Source organism: Hypomesus transpacificus, chromosome 11 (assembly GCF_021917145.1).
Source record: "Hypomesus transpacificus isolate Combined female chromosome 11, fHypTra1, whole genome shotgun sequence".
Classification (NCBI taxonomy): domain Eukaryota; kingdom Metazoa; phylum Chordata; class Actinopteri; order Osmeriformes; family Osmeridae; genus Hypomesus; species Hypomesus transpacificus.
Window position 1 is genome coordinate 116,528 of NC_061070.1, and position 23,690 is coordinate 140,217.

The 23,690-nt window shown below is 47.9% G+C and overlaps 1 protein-coding gene across 1 annotated transcript in view; it reads left to right on the forward strand.

Annotated features, from left to right (window-relative positions):
- The window catches only part of eys (eyes shut homolog), a 165,100-nt gene that overhangs the window by 4,091 nt on the left and 137,319 nt on the right, over positions 1–23,690 (forward strand). The window contains exons 3-12 of the mRNA XM_047029299.1: positions 2,920–3,113; positions 6,287–6,414; positions 7,769–7,883; positions 9,939–10,098; positions 15,749–15,853; positions 17,235–17,374; positions 18,130–18,293; positions 18,431–18,684; positions 20,109–20,213; positions 23,453–23,575. Of these exons, the coding sequence (XP_046885255.1) occupies positions 2,920–3,113; positions 6,287–6,414; positions 7,769–7,883; positions 9,939–10,098; positions 15,749–15,853; positions 17,235–17,374; positions 18,130–18,293; positions 18,431–18,684; positions 20,109–20,213; positions 23,453–23,575 (1,488 nt within the window). The remainder of the gene's footprint in view (positions 1–2,919; positions 3,114–6,286; positions 6,415–7,768; positions 7,884–9,938; positions 10,099–15,748; positions 15,854–17,234; positions 17,375–18,129; positions 18,294–18,430; positions 18,685–20,108; positions 20,214–23,452; positions 23,576–23,690) is intronic.

Genomic DNA, 23,690 nt, shown 5'->3' on the forward strand with positions numbered 1-23,690 from the left:
CTGTATCGTATTTCAGATGTAACACAGCACTGGAGGTTGTTGTTGTTGGAATATATTAATAGTATTCAGTTGCTTGAGGAACGTGGTCCACTGCGACTCGCCAAAGTGAAATAGTACCGAGGGCCAGGTGTACCTAAAGGGTTACCATTTCTTAGTTTTGCTTTGAGGCTTTAGTTGGCAACCAACTATACAAACCACATTTTCTGTGGCAAATGCAAACAGCAGCAAGCCCAGAAGGTGTACACTGGAAGACTGATCTCCATGGGGACCTACTGAAAGGCTGGTGGAGTCAGGGGAGCAGGGGAAGCTGGGGAGAGGGGAGGGGAGGGGGGAGGGTGGTGACAGGGGAGTGGAGGAGAGGGGGGAGGGTGGTGACAGGGGAGTGGAGGAGAGGGGGGAGGCTGTGTGGGGAGAGGGGAGGGGAGGGGAGAGGGGAGGGGAGGGGGGGAGAGGGGAGGGGGGAGAGGGGAGGGGAGGGGAGGGGAGGGGAGAGGGGAGGGGAGGGGGGAGAGGGGAGGGGAGGGTGAAGAGGAGTGGGGAGAGGGGAGGGGAGGGGGGAGGGGGGAGGGGAGGGGGGGAGAGGGGAGGGGAGGGGGGAGAGGGGAGGGGGAGGGGGGAGAGGGGAGGGGAGGGGGGAGAGGGGAGGGGGGAGAGGGGAGGGGAGGGGAGGGGAGGGGAGAGGGGAGGGGGAGGGGGGGAGAGGGGAGGGGAGGGTGAAGAGGAGTGGGGAGAGGGGAGGGGAGGGGGGAGGGGGGAGGGGAGGGGGGAGAGGGGAGGGGAGGGGGGAGAGGGGAGGGGAGGGGGGAGAGGGGAGGGGAGGGGGGAGAGGGGAGGGGGGAGAGGGGAGGGGAGGGGAGGGGAGGGGAGGGGAGGGGAGGGGAGGGGAGGGGAGGGGAGAGGGGAGGGGAGGGGGGAGAGGGGAGGGGAGGGTGAAGAGGAGTGGGGAGAGGGGAGGGGAGGGGGGAGGGGGGAGGGGAGGGGGGAGAGGGGAGGGGAGGGGGGGAGAGGGGAGGGGAGGGGGGAGAGGGGAGGGTGGGGAGGAGTGGGGAGATGGAGGCTGGGTGGGGGGAGGTTGAGGAGGGGGGAGGGTGGTGAGAGGGGAGGCTGGAGAGGGGGGAGGGTGGGGAGAGGGGAGGGTGGTGAAAGGGGGAGGGTGGTGAGAGGGGAGGGTGATGAGAGGGGAGGCTGGTGAGGGTGGGGAGAGGGGAGGTTGAGGAGGGGGGAGGAGTGGGGAGAGGAGAGGGGAGGGGAGGAGGGAGGGTGGTGAGAGGGGAGGTTGAGGAGGGGGGGAGGGTGGGGAGGAGTGGGGAGAGCCTGTGTCAGGGGGATTAGCATACCGAAAAATATTGTAAGAAAGAGTCACTAGAAAGATAAATGAGTTAGCACCTGCCGAAGAACACAAAAATGAAAAGGCTCGCCGGGGAATAAAATCAAATTCTGTTCACCTTGAACCCAGCAGTAGTTGTATTATTCAGTCTAATTTCATCCGCAGTGAAAACCAATGTCATCATGGATTTTGACATTTGTACTTGGTCTTGTGCCCGGTGCTGGTACTTCACATCTCAGTCGTGCTGTTCTCCCGCCTCAAGTCACAGTGCCTCTGCTTTCCACGTTTCCACAAAGTATGTTTCGAAACTTCTTCAGGGGCTGTGTACTGGATGCCAGGCTCCCAACGCACCAAACTCTGCCAGCCTCGTCTAAACTTGCACTCCCCCCAATCTGGGACATCAGGCACAGAGGTGCGAGAGATGCGCTCTGCATCAGGGGGCAGCGCGTTTCGATGCAACTCAGTCAGATGTTCCTTGTCTCCATGACGCAGTTAGGAGTCCTGTTTGATATAGGAGATGATCTGGCAGTCTGCCACTCAATTTCTTAATCTTTGACTGAATAATGCATTAAGTAACTTGTTGTGTTTGTTCTGTGTCTCCCTTGGTAGACAGGAGCCTATGATAAATGGACCAAATAGAAGAATTGTGATCGTTTATCAGACTTAAATCTAAATATAGGGGGAGATACGTGGCTTTGATATGGACGTGCTGCATTTGAGAGACACCTTAACACAATAGTTAATCATTCATACCCAGAGAGAGCTTCACTGATGATAATCACTGTTCCTGTTTCGTTTGATATCACCATGGCGTTCCGACCGAGGCGATGACAGAAATGGTCCAGGCACTCTGAGAATACCACACAAGTTTGATTGGAAGGACTCACATGCTCCTGCTTGACGTCTCGTGTTAGAACACTGTACGGCTGCATCATTAGGAAGCCAATAAGACAGACGCAAGCCTAGAAACGGGAGAATGCTCAGGAGAGACAGTGTGTGTGTGTGTGTTATCTGTGTGTGTGTGTTGTCTATATATGTGTGTGTGTGTGTGTGTGCGTGCGCTGCGGTGCTTTCTTGAAATATTTCTGCACAGCCTTTTGTTATTTCGACATAAAAGAAGGAACAATTCCTGAACAGCGTGTCGTGTGAGGAGTGGTGATAGGGAGCTGTGTTGCTGATTGAAGAACAGGTGGAAGAGTCCTGTGGAGATCTGATTTCAAAGGATATAACAAGAAATTATGAAAATAACTTATTGGTAATAAACGGAATTAACCTGTCAAAATACTAAGGATGCCCCCTGTGACTATAGAAGCTGTTATCGGGAATTGTATTTCGTCTTTTTTTGTGGTTCCTTGTAGTGAAAATTAAAGTGTTTATGCATGAGTCATAAACACACTACAAGGACAACAGTGTGAATTAAATTTCTGTGGTTGGACAACAGATTATGAGGATGGTTTACCCAGAAATCTCAAATGTCTTCTCGGTGTCTCAGTTCATCAAGCTGTGAGCTGGAGAATGTTCCGCAGTAAGATGTGCCGTCGTTAAGGATGCGGCTCGGCAACCAAACCTTCCTCCTCGTGTCTCCCCTGCAGGTCCCCCTTGTGAGAAGATGCGGGGGTGCAACCCGGACCCGTGCAGGAACGGAGGCCGATGCACGGAGAGCGCCGGAGGGTTCTCCTGTCTCTGTCCGGAGGGCTTCACGGGCCCGGACTGTGACACCCCGCTCCACGACCCCTGCGCGACCTACGGATGTCCGTCCGAGAGGACTTGCTCAGCGGGGGAGCATGTGAGGACTTCAGTCTCCTCGTCATTAACCCTCGAAGGGGGGGAGATGGAGGGGGGGGGGGATTATTCGGAAATGTCACTTGTAAATGACTATGCTTGTCTCTGAAGCAGATCAAGTGGTGTCATTTGGAAGGTTGCAACAATAATTAATATATCTGCCTGAAAGGGGTGTGCATGGAGCCTGCAAGGTGTTTGTTAGCCATTTTGATTGGACTTGACCCGAATGAACAAATGCATATTTAGTTACCGTTGGAGATGAAAAGGCCTCATTTCAGAAGTAAGGTTTTATTTCATGCCTTTCACCAGAAATGGTGTAGCAATTCATTTGTCATTTTTTTTACAGAATTTCTCTGTGCCAAGAGCTCCTCTATTATGGAAAAGGGGTTAGAGGATATAAAACAGTTCCAGTAACATGCTCCAGTAACATGCTACAGTAACATGCTACAGTAAAACAGTTCCAGTAACGTGCTACAGTAACATGCTACAGTAACATGCTACAGTAACATGCTCCAGTAAAACAGCTCCAGTGACATGATACAGTAACATGATACAGTAACATCCTCCCGTAACATGCTCCAGTAACATGCTACAGTAACATGCTCCAGTAACATGATGCAGTAACATGATACAGTAACATGCTACAGTAAAACAGCTCCAGTGACATGCTATAGTAACATGCTACAGTAACATGCTATAGTAACATGCTACAGTAACATGCTCCAGTAACATGCTTCAGTAAAACAGCTCCAGTGACATGCTACAGTAACATGATACAGTAACATCCTCCCGTAACATGCTCCAGTAACATGCTACAGTAACATGCTCAAGTAACATGCTCCAGTAAAACAGCTCCAGTAACATGCTACAGTAACATGCTACAGTAACATGCTCCAGTAAAACAGCTCCAGTGACATGTTACAGTAACATGATACAGTAACATCCTCCCGTAACATGCTCCAGTAACATGCAACAGAAACATGCTACAGTAACATGCTCCAGTGACATGCTCCAGTAACATGCTCCAGTAACATGCTCCAGTAAAACAGCTCCAGTAACATGCTACAGTAACATGCTCCAGTAACATGATATAGTAACATGCTACTGTAACATGCTACAGTAACATGCTACAGTAACATCCTCCAGTAAAACAGCTCCAGTGAAATGCTACAGTAACATGATACAGTAACATGCTCCAGTAACATGCTACAGTAGCATGATACAGTAACATGCTACAGTAAAACAGCTCCAGTTACATGCTATAGTAACATGCTACAGTAACATGCTATAGTAACATGCTCCAGTAACATGCTACAGTAACATGCTCCAGTAACATGCTACAGTAACATGATACAGTAACATCCTCCCGTAACATGCTCCAATAACATGCTACAGAAACATGCTACAATAACATGCTCCAGTGACATGCTCCAGTAACATGCTCCAGTAACATACTCCAGTAAAACAGCTCCAGTAACATGCTACAGTAACATGCTATAGTAACATGCTCCAGTAACATGCTCCAGTAACATGCTCCAGTAAAACAGCTCCAGTGACATGCTACAGTAACATGATACAGTAACATCCTCCCGTAACATGCTCCAGTAACATGCTACAGTAACATGCTACAGTAAAACAGCTCCAGTAACATGCTACAGTAACATGCTACAGTAACATGCTCCAGTAAAACAGCTCCAGTGACATGCTACAGTAACATGATACAGTAACATCCTCCCGTAACATGCTCCAATAACATGCTACAGAAACATGCTACAGTAACATGCTCCAGTGACATGCTCCAGTAACATGCTCCAGTAACATGCTCCAGTAAAACAGCTCCAGTAACATGCTACAATAACATCTACAGTAACATGCTCCAGTAACATGCTATAGTAACATGCTATAGTAACATGCTACAGTAACATGCTCCAGTAAAACAGCTCCAGTGACATGCTACAGTAACATGATACAGTAACATCCTCCCGTAACATGCTCCAGTAACATGCTACAGAAACATGCTACAGTAACATGCTACAGTGACATGCTCCAGTAAAACAGCTCCAGTGACATGCTACAGTAACATGCTACAGTAACATGCTACTGTAACATGCTCCAGTAACATGCTCCAGTAACATGCTCCAGTAACATGCTACAGTAACATGCTCCAGTAACATGCTCCAGTAAAACAGCTCCAGTAACATGCTCAAGTAACATGCTCCAGTAAAACAGCTCCAGTAACATGCTCCAGTGAAACAGCTCCAGGAACATGCTCCAGTAAAACAGCTCCAGTGACATGCCCCATTAACATGCTCCAGTAACATGCTCCAGTAACATGCTCCAGGAACATGCTCCAGTAAAACAGCTCCAGTGACATGCCCCATTAACATGCTCCAGTAACATGCTCCAGTAACATGCTCCATTAAAACAGCTCCAGTAACATGCTCCAGTAACATGCTCCAGTAACATGCTCCAGTAAAACAGCTCCAGTAACATGCTCCAGTAACATGCTACAGTAACATGCTCCAGTTACATGCTCCATTAAAACAGCTCCAGTAACATGCTCCATTAAAACAGCTCCAGTAACATGCTCCAGTAACATGCTCCAGTAACATGCTCCAGTAAAACAGCTCCAGTAAGATGCTCCAGTAACATGCCTTACTTGACCTTTCTCTTCTTTCATTGTGAGAGGTGTCACATTGGATTTTTCCCTAACATTATGGAAAGCTTTAGCCCCCCCCCCACCTGGGAGCAAGCGGTGCCACATGCTTTATAGCACACATACATCAAACTGCTCTGCTTCACATCGATCCCAGTGTGAACCGTGCCTTCACTGGACTCATCAGTATGAAAATGAACTCATCGTTCATGTCCAGAGTGGATCTGATGCTCGGGACTCCTCAAACCTCCGTATGCACTGAGGAGGAGTCCTACCAGTCTCCCCTGGGAAGGTTGGGGTTAGACCTGGTGTCATCCTCAACAACAGTAACGAACGGGGAGGGTGAAGGGATCCAGACCCAGCCTGTGTTCGGTGTTCTCAGGGTTGTCTAAAACCTCCTGGGCTAAATGTGTTCCTCTGAGACAGGATCCAACCCTGTGCGTGTGCGCGTGCGTGCATGTGTGTCACTCCCGTTTGCATCCGCTGACGCCGGGGTGCGTTTGTTTTGTCTCTGGATGCAGGGCCCGGGCTGCGTCTGCCCAGACGGGCCGTCCGGGGCGCAGTGCAGGAGGCTGCGGGGCCCGTGCAGCCTGTCTCCGTGTCTCAACAACGGCAGCTGTGTCGCCCTGGGAGACGATTACGCCTGCAGGTGAGACCTCCCTCCCTCCTCCACACACACACACACACAGACACACACACACACAGATGCCCCCCTGTGCAGCTGGGCCAGATCTGACTACATGATGATAGGGAGGAGAAGTGTCTGCTTTGATAGTGGACTGAAATGAAATATTGTTGTCACACTGTAATTTGTTGGAGTGGAAAAAAGCTGGTATTTTCTGCCCCGAACCATCATTCTGGACTCCCCCTGAATTAATGCAATGTTGGCTCAACTTGTCCTTGTTCCTTTTTCAGATGAGCTGAAAGGTTTGTTAACTGTGTGCTGGGCAGGGCTTTCTCTAATGAATGTGTTTTTCAGTCAGGTATTTGTTGTGTGTGTGCGCCGTAGCTAATGCTTCAGGAGGAAAACCACAGGTCAGTGACTGCTTGGTTGAATACATCTCAGCCAATATAACCGAGCAATGAATACGTTGTTTAATGATGGCGGCCAGACTGAGCCTATATCTAGCTATGCGTGGAGGGTAAAAACACACACAGACCGTGAGTCACTGTGGCGTAGTGACATCACTTTTCAATGACATCACTTCTCGTTGACATCGCTCCTTATAGTCCATGAGGAGAACCAAGCTGCTATCTTTCAGTCACTGAAAGAGAATTCTCGTAGACATTTAGCGAGGTATAGTTGGGTACGTGTATGTAACAACTGTGTTGCGCTGTACCCAACTCATGTATATATATTTCTTTTTTAGCTGCAACCCCAGAGCCAGTGAGTTGTGAAAAGGCCCCTAGCAGCATAGGAAGCAGCATAGGAAGCCCCCGGGCTGTGTGTCAGACAGCAGGACCCCCCCAGCACCCTGGTGGAGACACAGCTGCAGCCTGGCAGCTGATTGGGGAACAGGTAGCGCAGGGAGGGCTCCCTCACCCCAGGTGTCAGCAGGCCCTGGACCAGGCAGCAGGGAGGGAGCGCGTGCTAGCGGGTTCTGAGGCGTCGGGACTCGGAACAGAACCATCCGGATGGACGGCGAACGCCTCCCAGAACGTCCCCTTGGCAGAGGAAGAATATTTACAATTAGAAGTTTGGACACTTTTGGAAGCACCTGTTTTTGTTCTCTCAGTGGTGTAAACCACTTGACGTGCTTACCGTAGCCCATAGCCCTGTTTCTGGTGAGGGTCTCTGTTTCAAAGTCGTGTCCGACTCGCCACGGTTAGACTCGGTGGTCGCCACAATAAATATGAATATATAAGTGTATTATCCACGTCTATTTCCTCCGACTGCAAACATGTATCACGAAAGCCCCCCCCGTCTGTCCCTCAGGACGATGTAGTGTTGTGAGCTGGGACTGTGTTGAAGGTGAATTGATGATGACGTGTTCTTCCTGCAGATGTCTTCCGGGGTTTTCCGGGACGAGCTGTGAGAGTGTAATTGACTTCTGCGGCCTGCTCAGTATCAACTGTCTGCACGAAGGAGTGTGCCTCAGTGTAATTGGCGGGTATAATGTAAGTAATTGAATCTGTACGATCTAATGAAATACTCAAACAGCAGCACACACACACACTCACTGAGGCCCACCACCTACACAGGAAGTGTGTGTGTGTGTGTTGGTTACATCGTTAACAAGAAGGATGGACACTGAAGGGGACGTGAGGAGATTGTTGGGTCGGTAATGGAGACTCGGCCGAGCCTGAGAGTCACATCTTTAGGAGGCTTTAGAAACCCTTGTGTTGGTCGAGGATCGGTTTCGTATGTTTTTACTGACAAAAGCCGCAGGACGAATGCTATTTCACAGTTATGAGACCGTTTTCCCTGTCTTTAATAACAAGATATATCTCGACGTCTGATATAGCAGCACAGTGCCAGGGACAGCTGATAGGTCCATCTGGTTATTTATTTCACATTTACACCGAATCTGATTTTCATCTGGCCTATCTATATTCCAGAACATGATTTATGGGCAGATGTGCCGCGTTTTGATTTTACTTCTCAATTTCAATATCATTTTGCTGTCAGTTATTGTCATTTGAACGTTGTGACTGATGTGTCCAGGAGTCAGACTTATTGGATTGTTCAGAAGAACAGTGTGAATCATCTCCACATGCAGGAGTAGCTGGAGCCTATTCTGCTCATTAAAACCAGCTGAAACTGATAGTGAAAAAAACACTTCATTTATTGAGGGAGGATCCAGAAAGCACCTTTTGTGGTTTTACCTTGGCCCTTTTAGAGTTAAAATATAACAAATGATATCCTTTTATTTGGACCCTATCCAGTTTCTGCCTGAATAGGTACATCTGTACAGTACAGAGAAGCTCAGGAGGAAAGCAGAGGTAATGAGTTGAAATTTCATCTTGTTTGGATTTTTTTTTAAACAATTAAAGCTAGAAAGTGATTGAAATTGGGCTATGTGTTATCCAGGTCTGTGCAATGGAAGACAGCGACAATTGGACTTGATTTATGGGTAAATGTAAAACAACAGATGTTAGCAGTCACATGGATAACACAGCAGAACCTGTTGTTTCTAACCAGGGTTTGAAAGTAGCTTCCTGCTTTGCCGTGGGTGTCAGCAGTTAGACAGGCACACAGAGGCATCCTTGAGTAGCACTGCCATTTGTTTGAATAACAACATATAAAACATACAAAGGCAATGACAACCATCACAATTGAAACCGCAGAAATAGACTTCTGGATGTAAAACATCCACAAGCTCTGAAAAGTGGATTAATCCAGTTTCTTCGCCCTTTAATCAGACTACCAGTGTGTGGTAACACTGACAGACAGGTATAGCTGTGAAGTCCGACCCCCCCCCTCCCTCCCCCCCCCCTCCCTCCCCCCCTCCCTCCCTCCCTCCCTCCCTCCCGGTCCCCGTGCAGCACCTGAGGTTGGGCTCTAATGCATGCCCTCCAGCTCCTAATGATTCACCATCAGTCTTGGTCTGGTGATTTACATCATTCAAACGGTTCCTGGGCCCAAATGGTGAAACGTGGAGGCCCTGTGTGTGTGGGTGTGTGGGTTTGTCTCCAATCAGTGTCAGACCTAATCAAAACATTGACACTGTCCAGGGCAAATTAGCCGTGGCCCTTGCAATTTCTCGATATACTGCCTCCGCGCACACACAGACACACAGAATGAGAGACCTTTGTCAGGTCAATTTGGGGTGTCCGTTTAATGCACTGTGCCCTCAAATAGCCCTGAAGTGAAGCTTGTGTTTTGCGATGCGAGAGCGCCAGTTTGAGTGGGTGGGATTCGTGACACAAGTTGGTTGCTAGGGTTACACAGGGAAAAACGTCTTTCTGAGCCCAAATAGACTGACATGTTTAACGTTTGGACTAGCCAACGCACAACGTTAGTGGATACAGTACAAACTGAATGACATATACTTTGGAACACTTTTACTCCAGGTCCATTCATATACATTACATCTGCATACTGTGGTGCCTCAAGTATGAGTCCAAAGGATGCGATGCTCGTAAAAGACTGCGTTTTACGAGGGCTATATTCCTTGTATGAGTCAACAGGACCTCTGCGAAGTTGTTAAGCCTGTTCCTCCTGTCCCCCAGTGTCTCTGCTCCCCTGGGTGGACCGGAGAGTTCTGCCAGTATGTGGACGACGCCTGTCGGATCTTCCCTGACCGCTGTCAACACGGCGCCGCCTGCCTCACCACCAGCCAACCAGACGCTGCGCCGCAATACAGGTGCATCTGTCGCCATGGCTACACAGGTGAGGCCCGGCACAGACTTCCTGGTGGTGACGGACTCCAACCAGTCGACACATTGTTGGGTTTAAAGGCGTCTGCTCGACGATTCAGGCGTCGGATGTGTGTTGAGAGGAGGAAATGTCACTTTGTTAGGGTGCTTATGTTTGGGTGTTGTGTTCTAGCTGCAACATAAGAGAAGAATGGCTACAGCTGCTGACATGCATCAAACCAGCAAGATCTGGCTTTCCCTGACATCTAACCATTAATTTTGTGCAAATACAAGAATATGCGCTGTTAAGCTCTGATTGAGCCTTGTGGTTTACAGTTTTGTTCATGTTCCATCAGGCTTTCGGTAGTCACTCACTCATTTCCAATTTTCCCAACAAAGTGTTGTCAGACAAGAAAAGAAATCTATTTACTGTAAATTGCAGCACAATGCTTCAAATTGGTGAAGCTAAACGTTGATAGTTGGTAGGGAGGCTCTGGCTTCTCTTGGATGCAGCTTTGAGATCTGCAGTCTGCCTGCCACACGCGTCCTGCCGTCTCTCCCCCTGTGAGGCCATCTGCTGAGGCTGCTAACCACCAGCCAGCCCTCAGTCTTCCCAACTGAATAACGTTGCCCTCAGGCCTTCCATTCCTGTAACTCTCTCTGCATGCTGCGTCTCCGAGTGGATTATTCTCTCATTCGTTTCGTCTAGTCTAGAATGTGTGGCAGATGGACACTGAAGAATATTTTCCTCGGCGAAAACTCACCAGGAAACTCAGCACTGTATTGGTTGATGTGGGAAAGGGTTTCTCGGGGGGCACTGTGCTGTCGAGGTTGGCTTTGTGTCCACTGAGGTAGAATGTGGAAAGCATTAGCGGTCTGAGGAAATGGAAAGAACCGGAATTAATTTGGTGTTTTTATCGATACTACACCGCTGACGATGCTCTGTTTTCAGAGAATTTTTCACAAAAAGACTGTTTGTTTTTGCGTTTGTTCTGAAGTAACTCTAGAAAGGAAAGCCAACGTATGTTTATACATGAAGCGGACGAAAATGAAAATGTTAAAGTATCAAAACAAATAGTGAGATTTGATGGTGCTATGTTCTCCAGTGCTGCCAGCTTAAGGCATAGCCTGGTTGCCTTCCTCCTGATACACTCACCTGTCACTCTGATAAGCTCCTACATAGCATTACATGAGCCAGGGCTTTTTATGCTGTGCAAGGCTCAAATCGGTTGCCACTTCAGTGATGGAAAATTGTCTCACAAGACATGGCAGCCCATATTGACTGATGGAATTCATCATTTTCGGGCATCTTGGGACATTTTTTTCCGCTTCGGAAATTATGAAGCTTCCTCCCCCAGAGAGGACCCTGTTTAATTTCAGAGCTCAATCTGTAGGTCCACCGGGGAGCGCTTCAGATATCATACCTGGGCGCAGGCAGGGCTGCATCAGCGTCCCTCCTCCCCCCACGCTCTCTTCATCTGGAGGAAAGCGCAGGCCTGTTACCACCCACAGCTGTTCGGGCCGAGCACATTTAATTTTTATCTTCTCCTTCCTCCGTGAGAAGGCGCCAACAGAGAAACCCGATTGAAATATCAAGTAGCAGACGGTAATCTGCCAAAGAATTCAAGTGACATGCTCAATGTATTCCACAGTTCCCACGGTTGGCCGAGATAAGGCGGAGGTGTGTGTCTCTGGCCAGGCCGTGCTGGGAGGTCAGTGAACAACACAGCAACTGAAGGAGTAACAACTCTGACCTGCTAGACTGACCGGCTGCTCAGAGTCTGAGCTGCGTATACTCAGTTCGCGATCTGACTCAATGGCTGCAGGACATTGCAGATTCAGCCGCTAATAGCCTACTAATAATAAGACTCGTATCACCAGTCCTGCTGTAACCGAATACTGATGGTATTTAGTATCTCTTACAATGTACCACAAATTAAAAATATTGTTTGTTTAACATGCAAATCATCAGAGCGCGCTTATTACTGCCTGGAAACTTGCAGCATGCGAACTTACGTAAAAGCTGAATGGGGAACGGTGCAACAGACAAAGATTTTGTTGTCTTGGCCGGAGATGTCATTCGATTTGGATGTGATTCATATTATAGGCATATTCATTTTTTAATCCAGCGCGTTAGCATGAGCCAAGTTTGAGCCATGAGTTTTTCAGGTGGTAGGCTACATCACATTCGACGTCGAACTATGTAAAATAAACCGTTGTTAGCAGAGTTTGCATTTAACGTTTTTCGAGTCACCCGGTACTTTGTAAATGTACTTTAATTAAATGCTGCCATACCACAGATTTCTTTGCCATTTTGAGTAATAACACCGACAAAGTAGGTTATGGCAGAGTTTGTAGTTCTGCAGCCAATTGTGCTCGTGCTGTCTGCAAAATATCAAACCAAAACAAAGCGCAGATTAACAAAAGGGAAAACAGTGACACCTTTTCTTTTAAATTATATATTTTTAGAGTTGGTTTATTTGTCTTAAATAATATAATCTACAATTTCTGTTGAACATTTCGTCAATTCAGCAATGATGACACAAGCGGGAATCAGATCTCACACTGCTCGACTTAAAAAATCTTAGTCGACCAAGAGCATATCGACCAGAAAATCGACTAGTCGACTAAGTGGGGACAGCCCTAATACACAGTTTGTATTCCGCTGCTAGACTGACTGGCTGCAGACATCATCAAGATGCAGATGCTGGCAATGTAAAAGCCTACAGTGTACCTGGATGAGTGTGTCTGTTGTGACTGGTTTCATTCGTGTGTCTGTTGTGACTGTTTTTTTTCCATGTCTGTTGTGACTGTTTTCATTAGTGTCTATTCTGACTGTTTTAGTGTTTTGTTCTGACTGTTTTAGTGTTTTGTTCTGACAGTTTTAGTGTCTGTTCTGACAGTTTTAGTGTCTGTTCTGACTGTTTTAGTCTGTTCTGACTGTTTTCTCTCCCACCGTCCACATCCTCCCTAAAGACGGATCATGTCCCAGAAACCATCTTCAAAGCTAACATGTAAAGACGTGCTCTCACAGCAGAGAAAGCACGCCATAAAGGGCAAACGGCCAGATTAAACTGCCCCTGTCACAGTCCCTCAACCCACGCGTCCACCAGCGGGAGCAGAGATGGGATGGTTTGAAGCACAGTCCAGCGGTTTTATAGAGCTGGGTGTTAATGCTAGCGGCTAGGGTTGTAAACCAGGAGCCCTGGCTGCTGTCGGGACAGAGATTACACTGGGATAGTCTGGGGGAGGAGACAGTCTCATTTACAGATTGGTCGACTGCAGGATTAGAGGGCGTCGTTGGAGAGGCGGAATGCGTTGGGTGGAGAGCAGGGCCTCTTTCAGGGCAGACGCTGAGCTCTTCTAGAAGCTGCTAGCTTTAAACCGGCTCCACAAGTTTGGTTCAGCATGAATTCATCTTTTTTTTTGCGAAGGTTGTCATAGTTTGATGCCCTGGCTTGGACCCAATCACTGCGGCTATGAGCCCATTACTGTTTGGCTCAGGGCTACGCAGGCACTGATGAGCTGGTTGAATGCGTGATATCGGAGCATTAAAACCAGCTCCCCAACACGTATCTAAGACCTGGGGACATCTTCACAGGCTTCTCACAAACCTGCTCTACATGTAGCCGTTAAAGAAACATTGACTTTAGTTTTTACCCAGATGTCCTCTCTGTACACGTTTCTCAGTCAATTATTGCATTAGTAATTCAGTTTGCTAGTGAATTGCTAGTGTAGATACACAGTGATCCTGTGTTAATTGGTTTTCATTTCATAATTCATATGAGACGCAGTCCATCTGGGAATGAATGAAATATCAAGGAGAAGCACATTCAGTTTGACATGATAACATGCATCGCTCATTATTGACTGGTGCATTGCTGTTGCCACAGACACAGAAATATGGATAATCTATAAAGGGTTGTTGTTTACACACAGCTTGCTAACCTTACTGTGGCAAATTAAAGTAATAAATAAAGTAAGCTACTTGTACTGTAGATAAATCGTATTAGGTTTATAATGTACCCCTGGTTTACACTTTCACAAGTACATATTGAATCACCCTTGTTTTAAATGATGCAGCAGACAGGCAGGCAGGCAGACAGTGAGGCAGGCAGGCAGGCAGACAGACAGACAGACAGACAGACAGACAGACAGACAGGCAGACAGACAGACAGGCAGGCAGACAGGCAGGCAGGCAGGCAGGCAGGCAGGCAGGCAGGCAGGCAGGCAGGCAGGCAGGCAGGCAGGCAGGCAGGCAGGCAGTTCTCTGTTTAATATTTAGCACCACCCCCAGCACCCAAGGCCCTGCCCTGTCTCTCCCTGCTTAGTGTCCTGACCTTTTCCATATACTGAAGCCCCCATCTTTTAACTCCAAACTCTCCTTACCTCGTTCAACCTCACAGCATCCCAACTCTCTGCATGTCCACTCCAAAATAACAGTTTTCTAGGTTTTTATTTTATATTTCATATCTGCCCTTTATCCCTGCCCTTCTCGATTCGGTGTGCCATCTCAGTCCCCTGGTGGGTTTCCATGTTCAGATATCCACAGGCAGAGATGTTCTGACGAATGGATTCCGACAGCAATATCAGGTGTTGTCTTCGTTTGTACAAGAGGGCTTTGGTCTGTGTTAGGATTTTCAACAAGTTTTCGTTTGAAAATGTTATTCGTTTTATTGTCCAGCCAAAGGAGAATGAGACAATCCAGGTTTTATATAACTGTGCTTGTCCACTCTCAATTCGTCTTCTCCAGCAAACCAAAATATTTCTGCTGCCCGTGTCGGGGCCATGTTTCATCCTCTGCGTTGCTTGCGGCTCTCTTAAAAAGGGCCTGTGATTGTGGGGCGCCGACGTGCTGACAACACCGCTTCTGTAATTAATTTCCCTGACTGTCATTTTTGCCCATCCTCGTCCCTCCATTGCTCAGTGGGATGAATTTGTACAATTTGCAGCTGCACAACATGGCATATTTCTGGATGGAACGACCTGCTGCAGAAGCCGTGCCGGGGTATTAATCATGCTGGTTCTGCTGGAGAACCCTCTGAGCTTTGCCACTGTCAGAAAGGACCCGTTTGGTCCATCGAATGTTATTGATGACCGTTCGTTTTAGATTAATAACCCCAGTCTTGTGCGCCACAGTAATGCCTTGCTTGGGAGGACCCCAAATCATTGGTTCCCCAAGCCATCAACGTGTACAAATGACAAATCCACAATGCAGATTTAGCGGGAACGTGCTGGACGTGTCAGGTGTTGGATTTCAGTGTCAGATCTACTATGTTGTCTCGGGCCTCAGCAGTTCAAAGCAGCGCTCAGCGAAACACCTGGGACATTATTATTGGAGCTGGATCCGGGTAAACAGAATTTTCTTTATTGGCCGCTACAAGTGTGCTAGGAGAAAACAAGATACTGCCACCCAGAAGAATTGCCTATCCTTATTATCCTCCACATCAGTGATTCTCAACCCTGGTCCTCGGGACACCCTGTCCTGCATGTTTTAGATGTTTCCCTGCTGCAGCACACTTGATTCTAATGAAGGGGTCGTTATCAGGCGCAACAGAAGCCTGATAACAAACGGGAGTGTTGGAGCAGGGAAACATCTAGAACATGCAGGACAGTGGGTTGAGAAACACGGCTCCCCGGTGCACCGGAGGACCCAACCCAAGGCTTTCGTTTTAACATTCCAGGGCAGCACTGCGAGACGGACGTCGACGAGTGCGCGTCGATGCCCTGCCAGCACAACGGCACCTGCACCGACGGCCTGGGCTTCTACACCTGCACGTGTCCACCAGGTACGGACCTGTCTGCCTCGCTCTCTCACACAGCCCCCGCGTGTGCACGTGTGTGTGTGTGTGTGTGGCTCCAAACGAGCCAGTGACTGACAGCTAAGCAAATCACCCAGCTCATCGCCAGAGCTCATTAGTGCGGGGGAATTGTGTCAATATTGGGTTATGAAATACTCTCCCCTTTCATGGGCATTCTCCTCCTGGATTAATGTGATTTTTTTTCCGTAATTGTTTGTTCGTCTCTGCCGGCTGAGGCTGCATTTCCCATTCAGTGATGTGGTTCGAGGGGCTGCCCAGGAGAGCGGCGCTGGGCCCAGCCTTGCTGGACTGGCACGCCCGGCCTCGCTGCTCAGCCAGCTGCTGTTTCTCTATTTGCGCGCACACACACACGCACGCACAAGCACCGCACGCACGTACACCCGTGCACAACAAACCTATGGTAAACACATTTAAGTGCATGCACACACACACACACACACACACACACACACACACACACACACACACACCCACACACACAGAATCATATCAGTGACTGGAAATATGCACATATATAATTTTGGGGGGTTACAATCAGTGAGTAGTGTATAGTTTATATTATGTAGTGGAACCATTTGGGACTGTTCTGTCAGATCATATTAAGAATAATTGGGGTTGTATTCAAAATTCCCCAAACAGTAACAAAATGAAAACCTTCATATTAAATTTTTCGTGAGGTTTTTCTGACATCTCATTTAGAGGTTTAATTTGCAACAGTGGATTTGATCCTAACCTTGTGACGCAGCCAATACTGTCAAAAACAATATCTGGAAGAATATTTTATTTCAGCCCTGCAACCTATTTCACATCTAACAGGGTGATGGCAGTGACAGAGAATTCTGCCTGGGGTTTAATTAAAAAAAGCTTTTAGCTTTTAGCACAACTACGTACCTCCAAGAACTGTTTGACAGTTACTACACTGTAACTGTCAAAGCAAAGAGCGGTGAAAATCAAGAACTATAATTCCTCTGATCTAACGTTTGAGTTGTACAAACTACGACCAATCGGCGTGACACTCATTGACACAGAACACAGGATCGTCAAGATCCGGCACGAGTGTCTGAACCTCCAGAGCGCAGGGTGTGTGTAACCTGGGGGGTCCACCCTACTTCCTCAGAGCGCAGGGTGTGTGTAACCTGGGGGGTCCACCCTACTTCCCCAGAGCGCAGGGTGTGTGTAACCTGGGGGGTCCACCCTACTTCCTCAGAGCGCAGGGTGTGTGTAACCTGGGGGGTCCACCCTACTTCCCCAGAGCGCAGGGTGTGTGTAACCTGGGGGGTCCACCCTACTTCCTCAGAGCGCAGGGTGTGTGTAACCTGGGGTGTCCACCCTGCTGCTCTCTCTCCAGGGTTCCTGGGGAGCAGCTGTGAGGTGGATGTGGACGCCTGTCTGCTCCCCAACGCCTCCTGCCCGGCTGACGCCCGGTGTCTGGACCTGCCTGACGGACTCAGACACGCCTGCCGACGGCCCTGCCCCCCTAACATACAGGTTGGTACAAGCAGGCTTCCGCTAGTCCTGGTCTCCTACAGCTTGTCGAGTGGAGCGATTGTGTGGAGCTCAGCGGTAGAGTCGCTGGACTGCATACCCAGATATAATTAAATCTCCTCCTGGACGTCGCATTGGGTGAATGCTGTTTTGAGCAGGTCAAGTGTAAGTGAACGTACTGGGGCGTACTGAAGTGGAGGCCTCTCAATAGAGGACCTGTTGAAGCTCCTTCTCTAGAAGGAGCTTCTACAGGGAGTTAGTGAGAGTCACTAACGTGACTCTCACCAGGAATCAGCTTAGAAGCATATTCAGTTATGTTAGCTCTCGCTCTCTCTCTCGCTCTCTCTGTTTCTCTCTAGGCTAGTAATATGGTTTAGCCTGTTTTAAATAATTAGCACATGAGCCATTATCAGATAATTGTGGAAATCCCTGCTCTCCTCCACCCGCCTCTCTAACAGTACCTAAGAGAGAGTTCTCCTCGTTCAACTGGAGCTGATGCCTCGCTCCGATAACGCCACCTTCCCGATACCCGTGTTGCATTCTGGGAATATCTCAGTTAGGCTCTGAGACGGTGTGACGTGAGACTGCTGTGATGTGAATACTGTGCTGATAACCAAGTCAAGGTCACTGCCTCCAACTGCCACAAATCAATAAGCCATTGTCACTGCGGTATTCAGGAGTCCCTACCATGCCTGCTTATGATAAGCTCTGTTCATTCCGGCCTTTCGCTCCCTGTCCTCCCCCTGACTTCCTGCTAGCCGTGTGCCAACGAGGGTCGCTGCGTGCTGAGCGACGGCAGCAGCTACGCCTGCGTGTGCGCCCCCGGGTGGGCCGGCCGGAACTGCCGCGTCAACGTCAACGACTGCGTCCGCCACCGGTGCCAGAACGGAGCCACGTGTGTGGACGGCGTCCACGGCTACAGGTGAGCGCTCAGCCAATCGGGTTAGGCCCACGCTCCAGTCGGCGGCGCGGCGGCGGCAGGCCGCCTGCTGTTCCAGGTCGGTTTGCGGAGAGGGAGGATGTCCTGTCTGAGGGGGTTGTCGCGGGCTCTCTCCCCAGCTGCCTGTGTCCCGGAGGGTTCCGCGGAGCCTTCTGTGAGGATGTCGTGGACGCCTGCGTGGGCCATGGCTGCGCTCCTCACGGAGTGTGCGTGAACCACGGGTTCACGCACACCTGTCGCTGTGCGCCGGGGTTCCGAGGGCCGCTCTGCGACCAGGAGACGGACGAATGTGGGAATTCTCCGTGCGCCAACGGAGCGACGTGCGTGGACGGCGCGCTGAACTTCCTCTGTGTGTGTCCCCCTGGGTTCGAAGGTACGTCTTTCCTTCACCAGGAGACACCAGCATGTACGCCTGTGCGTTTCATTCATTGGAGCGTGTGACGTGTGAATATCTTTTTATTGTTCTGTTTCTTAACACGTTATTTAAACCAGCGGTGACGGGTTATTGGCCTCCAGAACTATATAAAGCTGTGCTGCTCAGTGGAACTCAGCGTTTTTACAACCCTCTCATCTATAAACGCCCCATAAAATGTACTTCTTTATTTATTTTATTGTTTTCGAGCTGGGGAACATTAATAATTGAGCCCAGATCTGTTTTTCTATTCCGGCTGAATTATTAAGAAGACCTTAGACAGCGTATACCTCAGAAGGTTCCTTGCTAGCTTGACAGCCCAGCAAACACTCCGCTATTCCTGTGAACCCAAACACGCTCCGAGTGATTTAGCGTGTGCGCGGCGTGTTGGAGCCATGTGCAGGCTAAGGAACATTAGGTATGCCATCGCCATGTGGTCATTGATTTAGCGCAGTGCCACGTGGCAGATGGGATGCCTATGGGAACGTGAATATGACATCGAGTTCCCTAAAGACGAGAGGAATTGGGGGGGACATAAATCAGTGAAGTTCATGGAAGCACACTCACGGCGAAGGCCACACTTTCTCTCTGAGTGAAGGGCTGAACTCTAATCATGTGGAGCTTGTCTGTAGTTATGATGACCATCGACTCACCCAGGTGAGCAACGGTAATCACTTAACACATGTAATTGGTTGCTTAGCTTGAACTCGAAGAGGCCATGTATAATTATGATATATAACATTCGTCATTGTTATTGCTCTCTGAATATACATGCCACAATTCTCCGGTTCCAGTGATGTCTGCCTGGAGCTGGTTGTGGGCCTTGTGCAAAGGCTCTGACAGCCTAATGACAGATCCTCAACACAACCAGAGATTTGTACGTTCACTCAGATAGCCCAGTGGTTTGTCAGTGAATAGGAAGCCATGTCTGTGAAACCGTCAGGACATTCTAATTTCGAGAACTCAAAAGAGAGCAATTTAAACTGACTGGAATGTACAAATATAACTTTAGATGGCTCATGCTTTCATAATTACCTGCATACTCACTTAAATAGGGCACTATTTCAACAACTTGAGCTCAATCAAGTGAGGACACTGCACACACATTAGCAACCACCATTTACCTATACGTACAGATGTGTCCTCATTTGCATATTGCTCAATGGGGCCAGACATGAATGACTTGGTTTGTGATACAACTGCAGTCAACATGGTGCTCTAGAGACCTTTCTCAGGCCCATTCCCTGGATCAGGTATTTGATCCCCCGCCATGCCGGTACTGTAAATAGGAATCTGTTGGTAATGTAACTCCCTGGTAAAATAAATGTTGAACCCATATAAAGCATATAACTGCGGAATACAATGTCTAATTCATTTTTTTATAGGTCGGTTTTGCTCTGAGAGTGTAAACCACTGCCGCTCCTGGCCTTGTGTCAACGGAGGGTCCTGTAGGAATCTGCTGGATGACTACATGTGTCAGTGCCCCTTTGGTGAGTACAGGCAGCACAATAGATCCTTGGCATTGGAGTTGGAACAGTGTGTTTCTGATGTGTCAGGAAGATCTATCTACTGTGTGTGTGTGTGTGTATACAGCACACTGCTTTCCTCGAACTTCCTGTAGCCTCCTCTCCCTTCTTGTATCCTCTTCTTCTCTTACTGCCTCTAGCCTCTTCTTCTCTTACTTCCTGTATCCTCTTCTTCTCTCACTGCCTGTAGCCTCTTCTTCTCTTACTTCCTGTCCACGTTACTATAAGAGTCAACAGGCCAGAGCAGACACCTCGCTCCCCATCCAAACCAGGAGCCTTCGTCATATCTGAGCCCATGCTTTTACCATGCGCAGCCCGATGCCCTCTCCGGTGGGTCTGCGAGCAATGCCGCTGTGACTTCATCGAGAGAGGAAGCCATCAGTGTAAATCTCTGTTAGAAATGCATGAGAATGGGTCCCCTGTGGGCTACAGGGACCTGACGCTGAGGGGAAACAGGCTGCAGATGTGTCAGTAAAACGACCATGATTGTTTTGATATTGCGGGCAGATGCAGTGACGGAGGTGTGCCTAACGACTTTAGGTTTCTCTGTATTGAATTAGATAAGTGGTTTGTTGTGTTTGCCTTATAGATGGAACAAATGGAACAGAACAGTAGTGACCCAAAGGTTAAACCAATTTTCACAATCATACTTCAAATGTATGTGTTCCTTATCCCATTGAGCAGGAAATTCACAAATATACTTATGCTTAGGGGGATTTGCCAACAAGGACAAACCTGAAAGCTGCAATCCACCAAAAAACAGTTGCAACACTTCTCTTTCTTTGTCTTTGTCACTGCTTTTCAAGGTAAACTATGCAATTCAAGTAATGTAGGCTGTCCACAAATCTATCCACACATTCAAACCTAATCCAAGTAAAGAGTCCAAAAGATGGAATATTTGGTTGTTTTACTGGCCACGTAAATCCACCAAGCGGACGAGAGTTTGGCCAGATGTGTGTAGGATGTTTTCTTGAGCACAGCATCGTCGGCTGTTTAGATACCTTTCTCCTTCCTTTCTTCTCCTTATTGCACCTTTCACAGTGCGATGGTGTTTGAATATTTCATGGCGTGCTGTTTTCCTGCTGTTTCTGCTTCCTCGGCACACGCACAACAATAATAGATTAAGTGTTGTTTACCTTGTCAAGCAGGAACCCGGTTCTGTGTTTCCAACCCTCTCCTGGCTCACTTGGAATGTTTTTTTTCCTCCATCATGAAGATAGAATGACACTTCCACCTTTTGGAAACTAAACCATTTTCACAGCGGTGGCTCGTAATGGACATTTCATGTATAGATATTATACATTTGTCTTAACACAAACTGCATCAGCATCAAATGAATAAAACACGGCTAGAATTCCTCTGAACATTGAACTGTAAATGTTGACCGTAAACATATGTGTCTTGCTGGTTAAACAATATGCTATGTTAATATTGTATTTGCAAAACCGTTTGAAATGCTGTATGTTGTTGATTAAGCCTGCACACAAGCAGCTCCATTGTTGTTCTCATCAGAATCTCCCTGGAGATCCCTCCGCTAGAGACAGTAGAACAGACCACACCGGCTCTCTGGCCCCGAGGACCGGTTCCTTGAGGATTGCACCATCAGATGGCATACAGTGAACGGGTGGATAATTACAGTACTTGTCAAATGACTTTGAATAAATCCCCAACATAATTTAGTATGACGATTGACATATTGACGAGTTGTGTGTGTGTGTGTGTACATCTTACCTGAATACACTAGTTTCATATTTGACCTTATATTTATTCAATCCTTGTCCTTTGAATCAATCTGATCACTTAACGTGTGCTTAAATGATGAACTTTCCAATACGCTGTGATAACCTTGGGATTGGCAGGGAACATTCAGTTACTGTTCTCCGACTTCAAACAAGGGACGAGTGTGTGCTGCAGGATCCTATTCTCCCTGACATGCCCTTATCCTCCCAAAGAAATCCTATTATGCAAGATTTCCTCTCTTGGTTTAAGACAAAGGTTCTTTATCTTGCGCGCCGTAAATTCCGAATGCGGCCCATGATTGAGAACTCCCAGGTATTGCTGTTCGTTTTGCCGCTGCGCTAAAGGAAGCTAATGGCAGCGCTGGGATGGCGTTGGCAGTCCCATTTGGAGATGGAGGCACTGCAAATGTGACATTCCTTCATGCTACATTAACCTCCGAGTGAATTGCACGCACAATTGGTTATTAAACACTTCTGGAGCACTTTGTTGGAGGCAATAGCTGTCCATTAACAACGTAGAGTAATACATGGGATGTTGGAAGGGCATTCATTTGGCATTGATAGATGTAATGATCTATATTTAGAAATGCGAGTTAACCTGCTTATGTAGATCAACGGTTCAAACTGGCGTAGACTCCTGCGTCGTGTGCAACACAATGATATTTTTGTTTGTTTTGATGCTCTCCTTTGTCCAGCTCTTCTGAGTGTATCCGGTGGGTTCCTGAGACAGCACACTGTGTATGAGGCTGACGCTGCTGCTGCTGAATGCAGAGGGTTCTAGAACGAGATCAAATCTTTGGGGCCATATTTTTTCTCAATGATGTAATGATTTTCTGGAAAGGGTGAGGTGGCTCTGGAGGATGAGTCTAAATGAGACATTGATACTTTAATTACAGGCACGGTTCTTTCCACCGTGAGACGAGGCTTTCTTCAACCCTGTTTATTGCATAAGCTGAACAGGCATCGTTCACGCCAGACGGCTGTGTTTTATGTGTAACAACAGTTATCGACGTGGGTATCTATAAGAGACAGCTAGCACTGCAGCAGCGCTCGCAGACAAATGGGTATAGATCAGTGAGTTGGATGATGCTCCCTGCCTGTAATTCCCCCCATTAGCATACCGGGCAGCAGGTAAACTGCCTGAGGCCGAATCAATGGCTCCATAAATCAGAAGCAGAGAGGATGTCTTTACCTAATAAAACATAAAACAGCCATAAATGTGTTTGGCATCCCGAAATGTGTGTTTTATAGTCATTTGGTGAATTTGAAACTTTATGGCTTGCAAAGGTTTTTTATTTATATATATGTTTTTTTTCTTTTTTAAGTATTCTCCTCGAAAATGGTAGTGCACTTTACCTTGTCCCTTTATGGAGTTCATATAGCTAAGTGCTGTCCTCTCCAGCATCTTGTAATGGTGTCGTCTGATGTCGAGATGTGCATGATTCATTGTCAGGACTCTTTCAGGTTTTGAAGGGAAAGATTGTTCCGGGGATGTGGACCTGTGCTCCCTGGCGATCTGCCAGGAACACACTCTGAGATGCACGGAAACCTGGGACGGACAGAATGTCACTTGCATCTGTGAGAAAGGTGAGTGGGAACTACACACCGTAGGGAATACACCCACTAAGGTGTCAATACTATTAAACGGTAAACCAGTCAGTTGTTTAGACATAATAATTGATCAACCAGACAAACAAGGCAC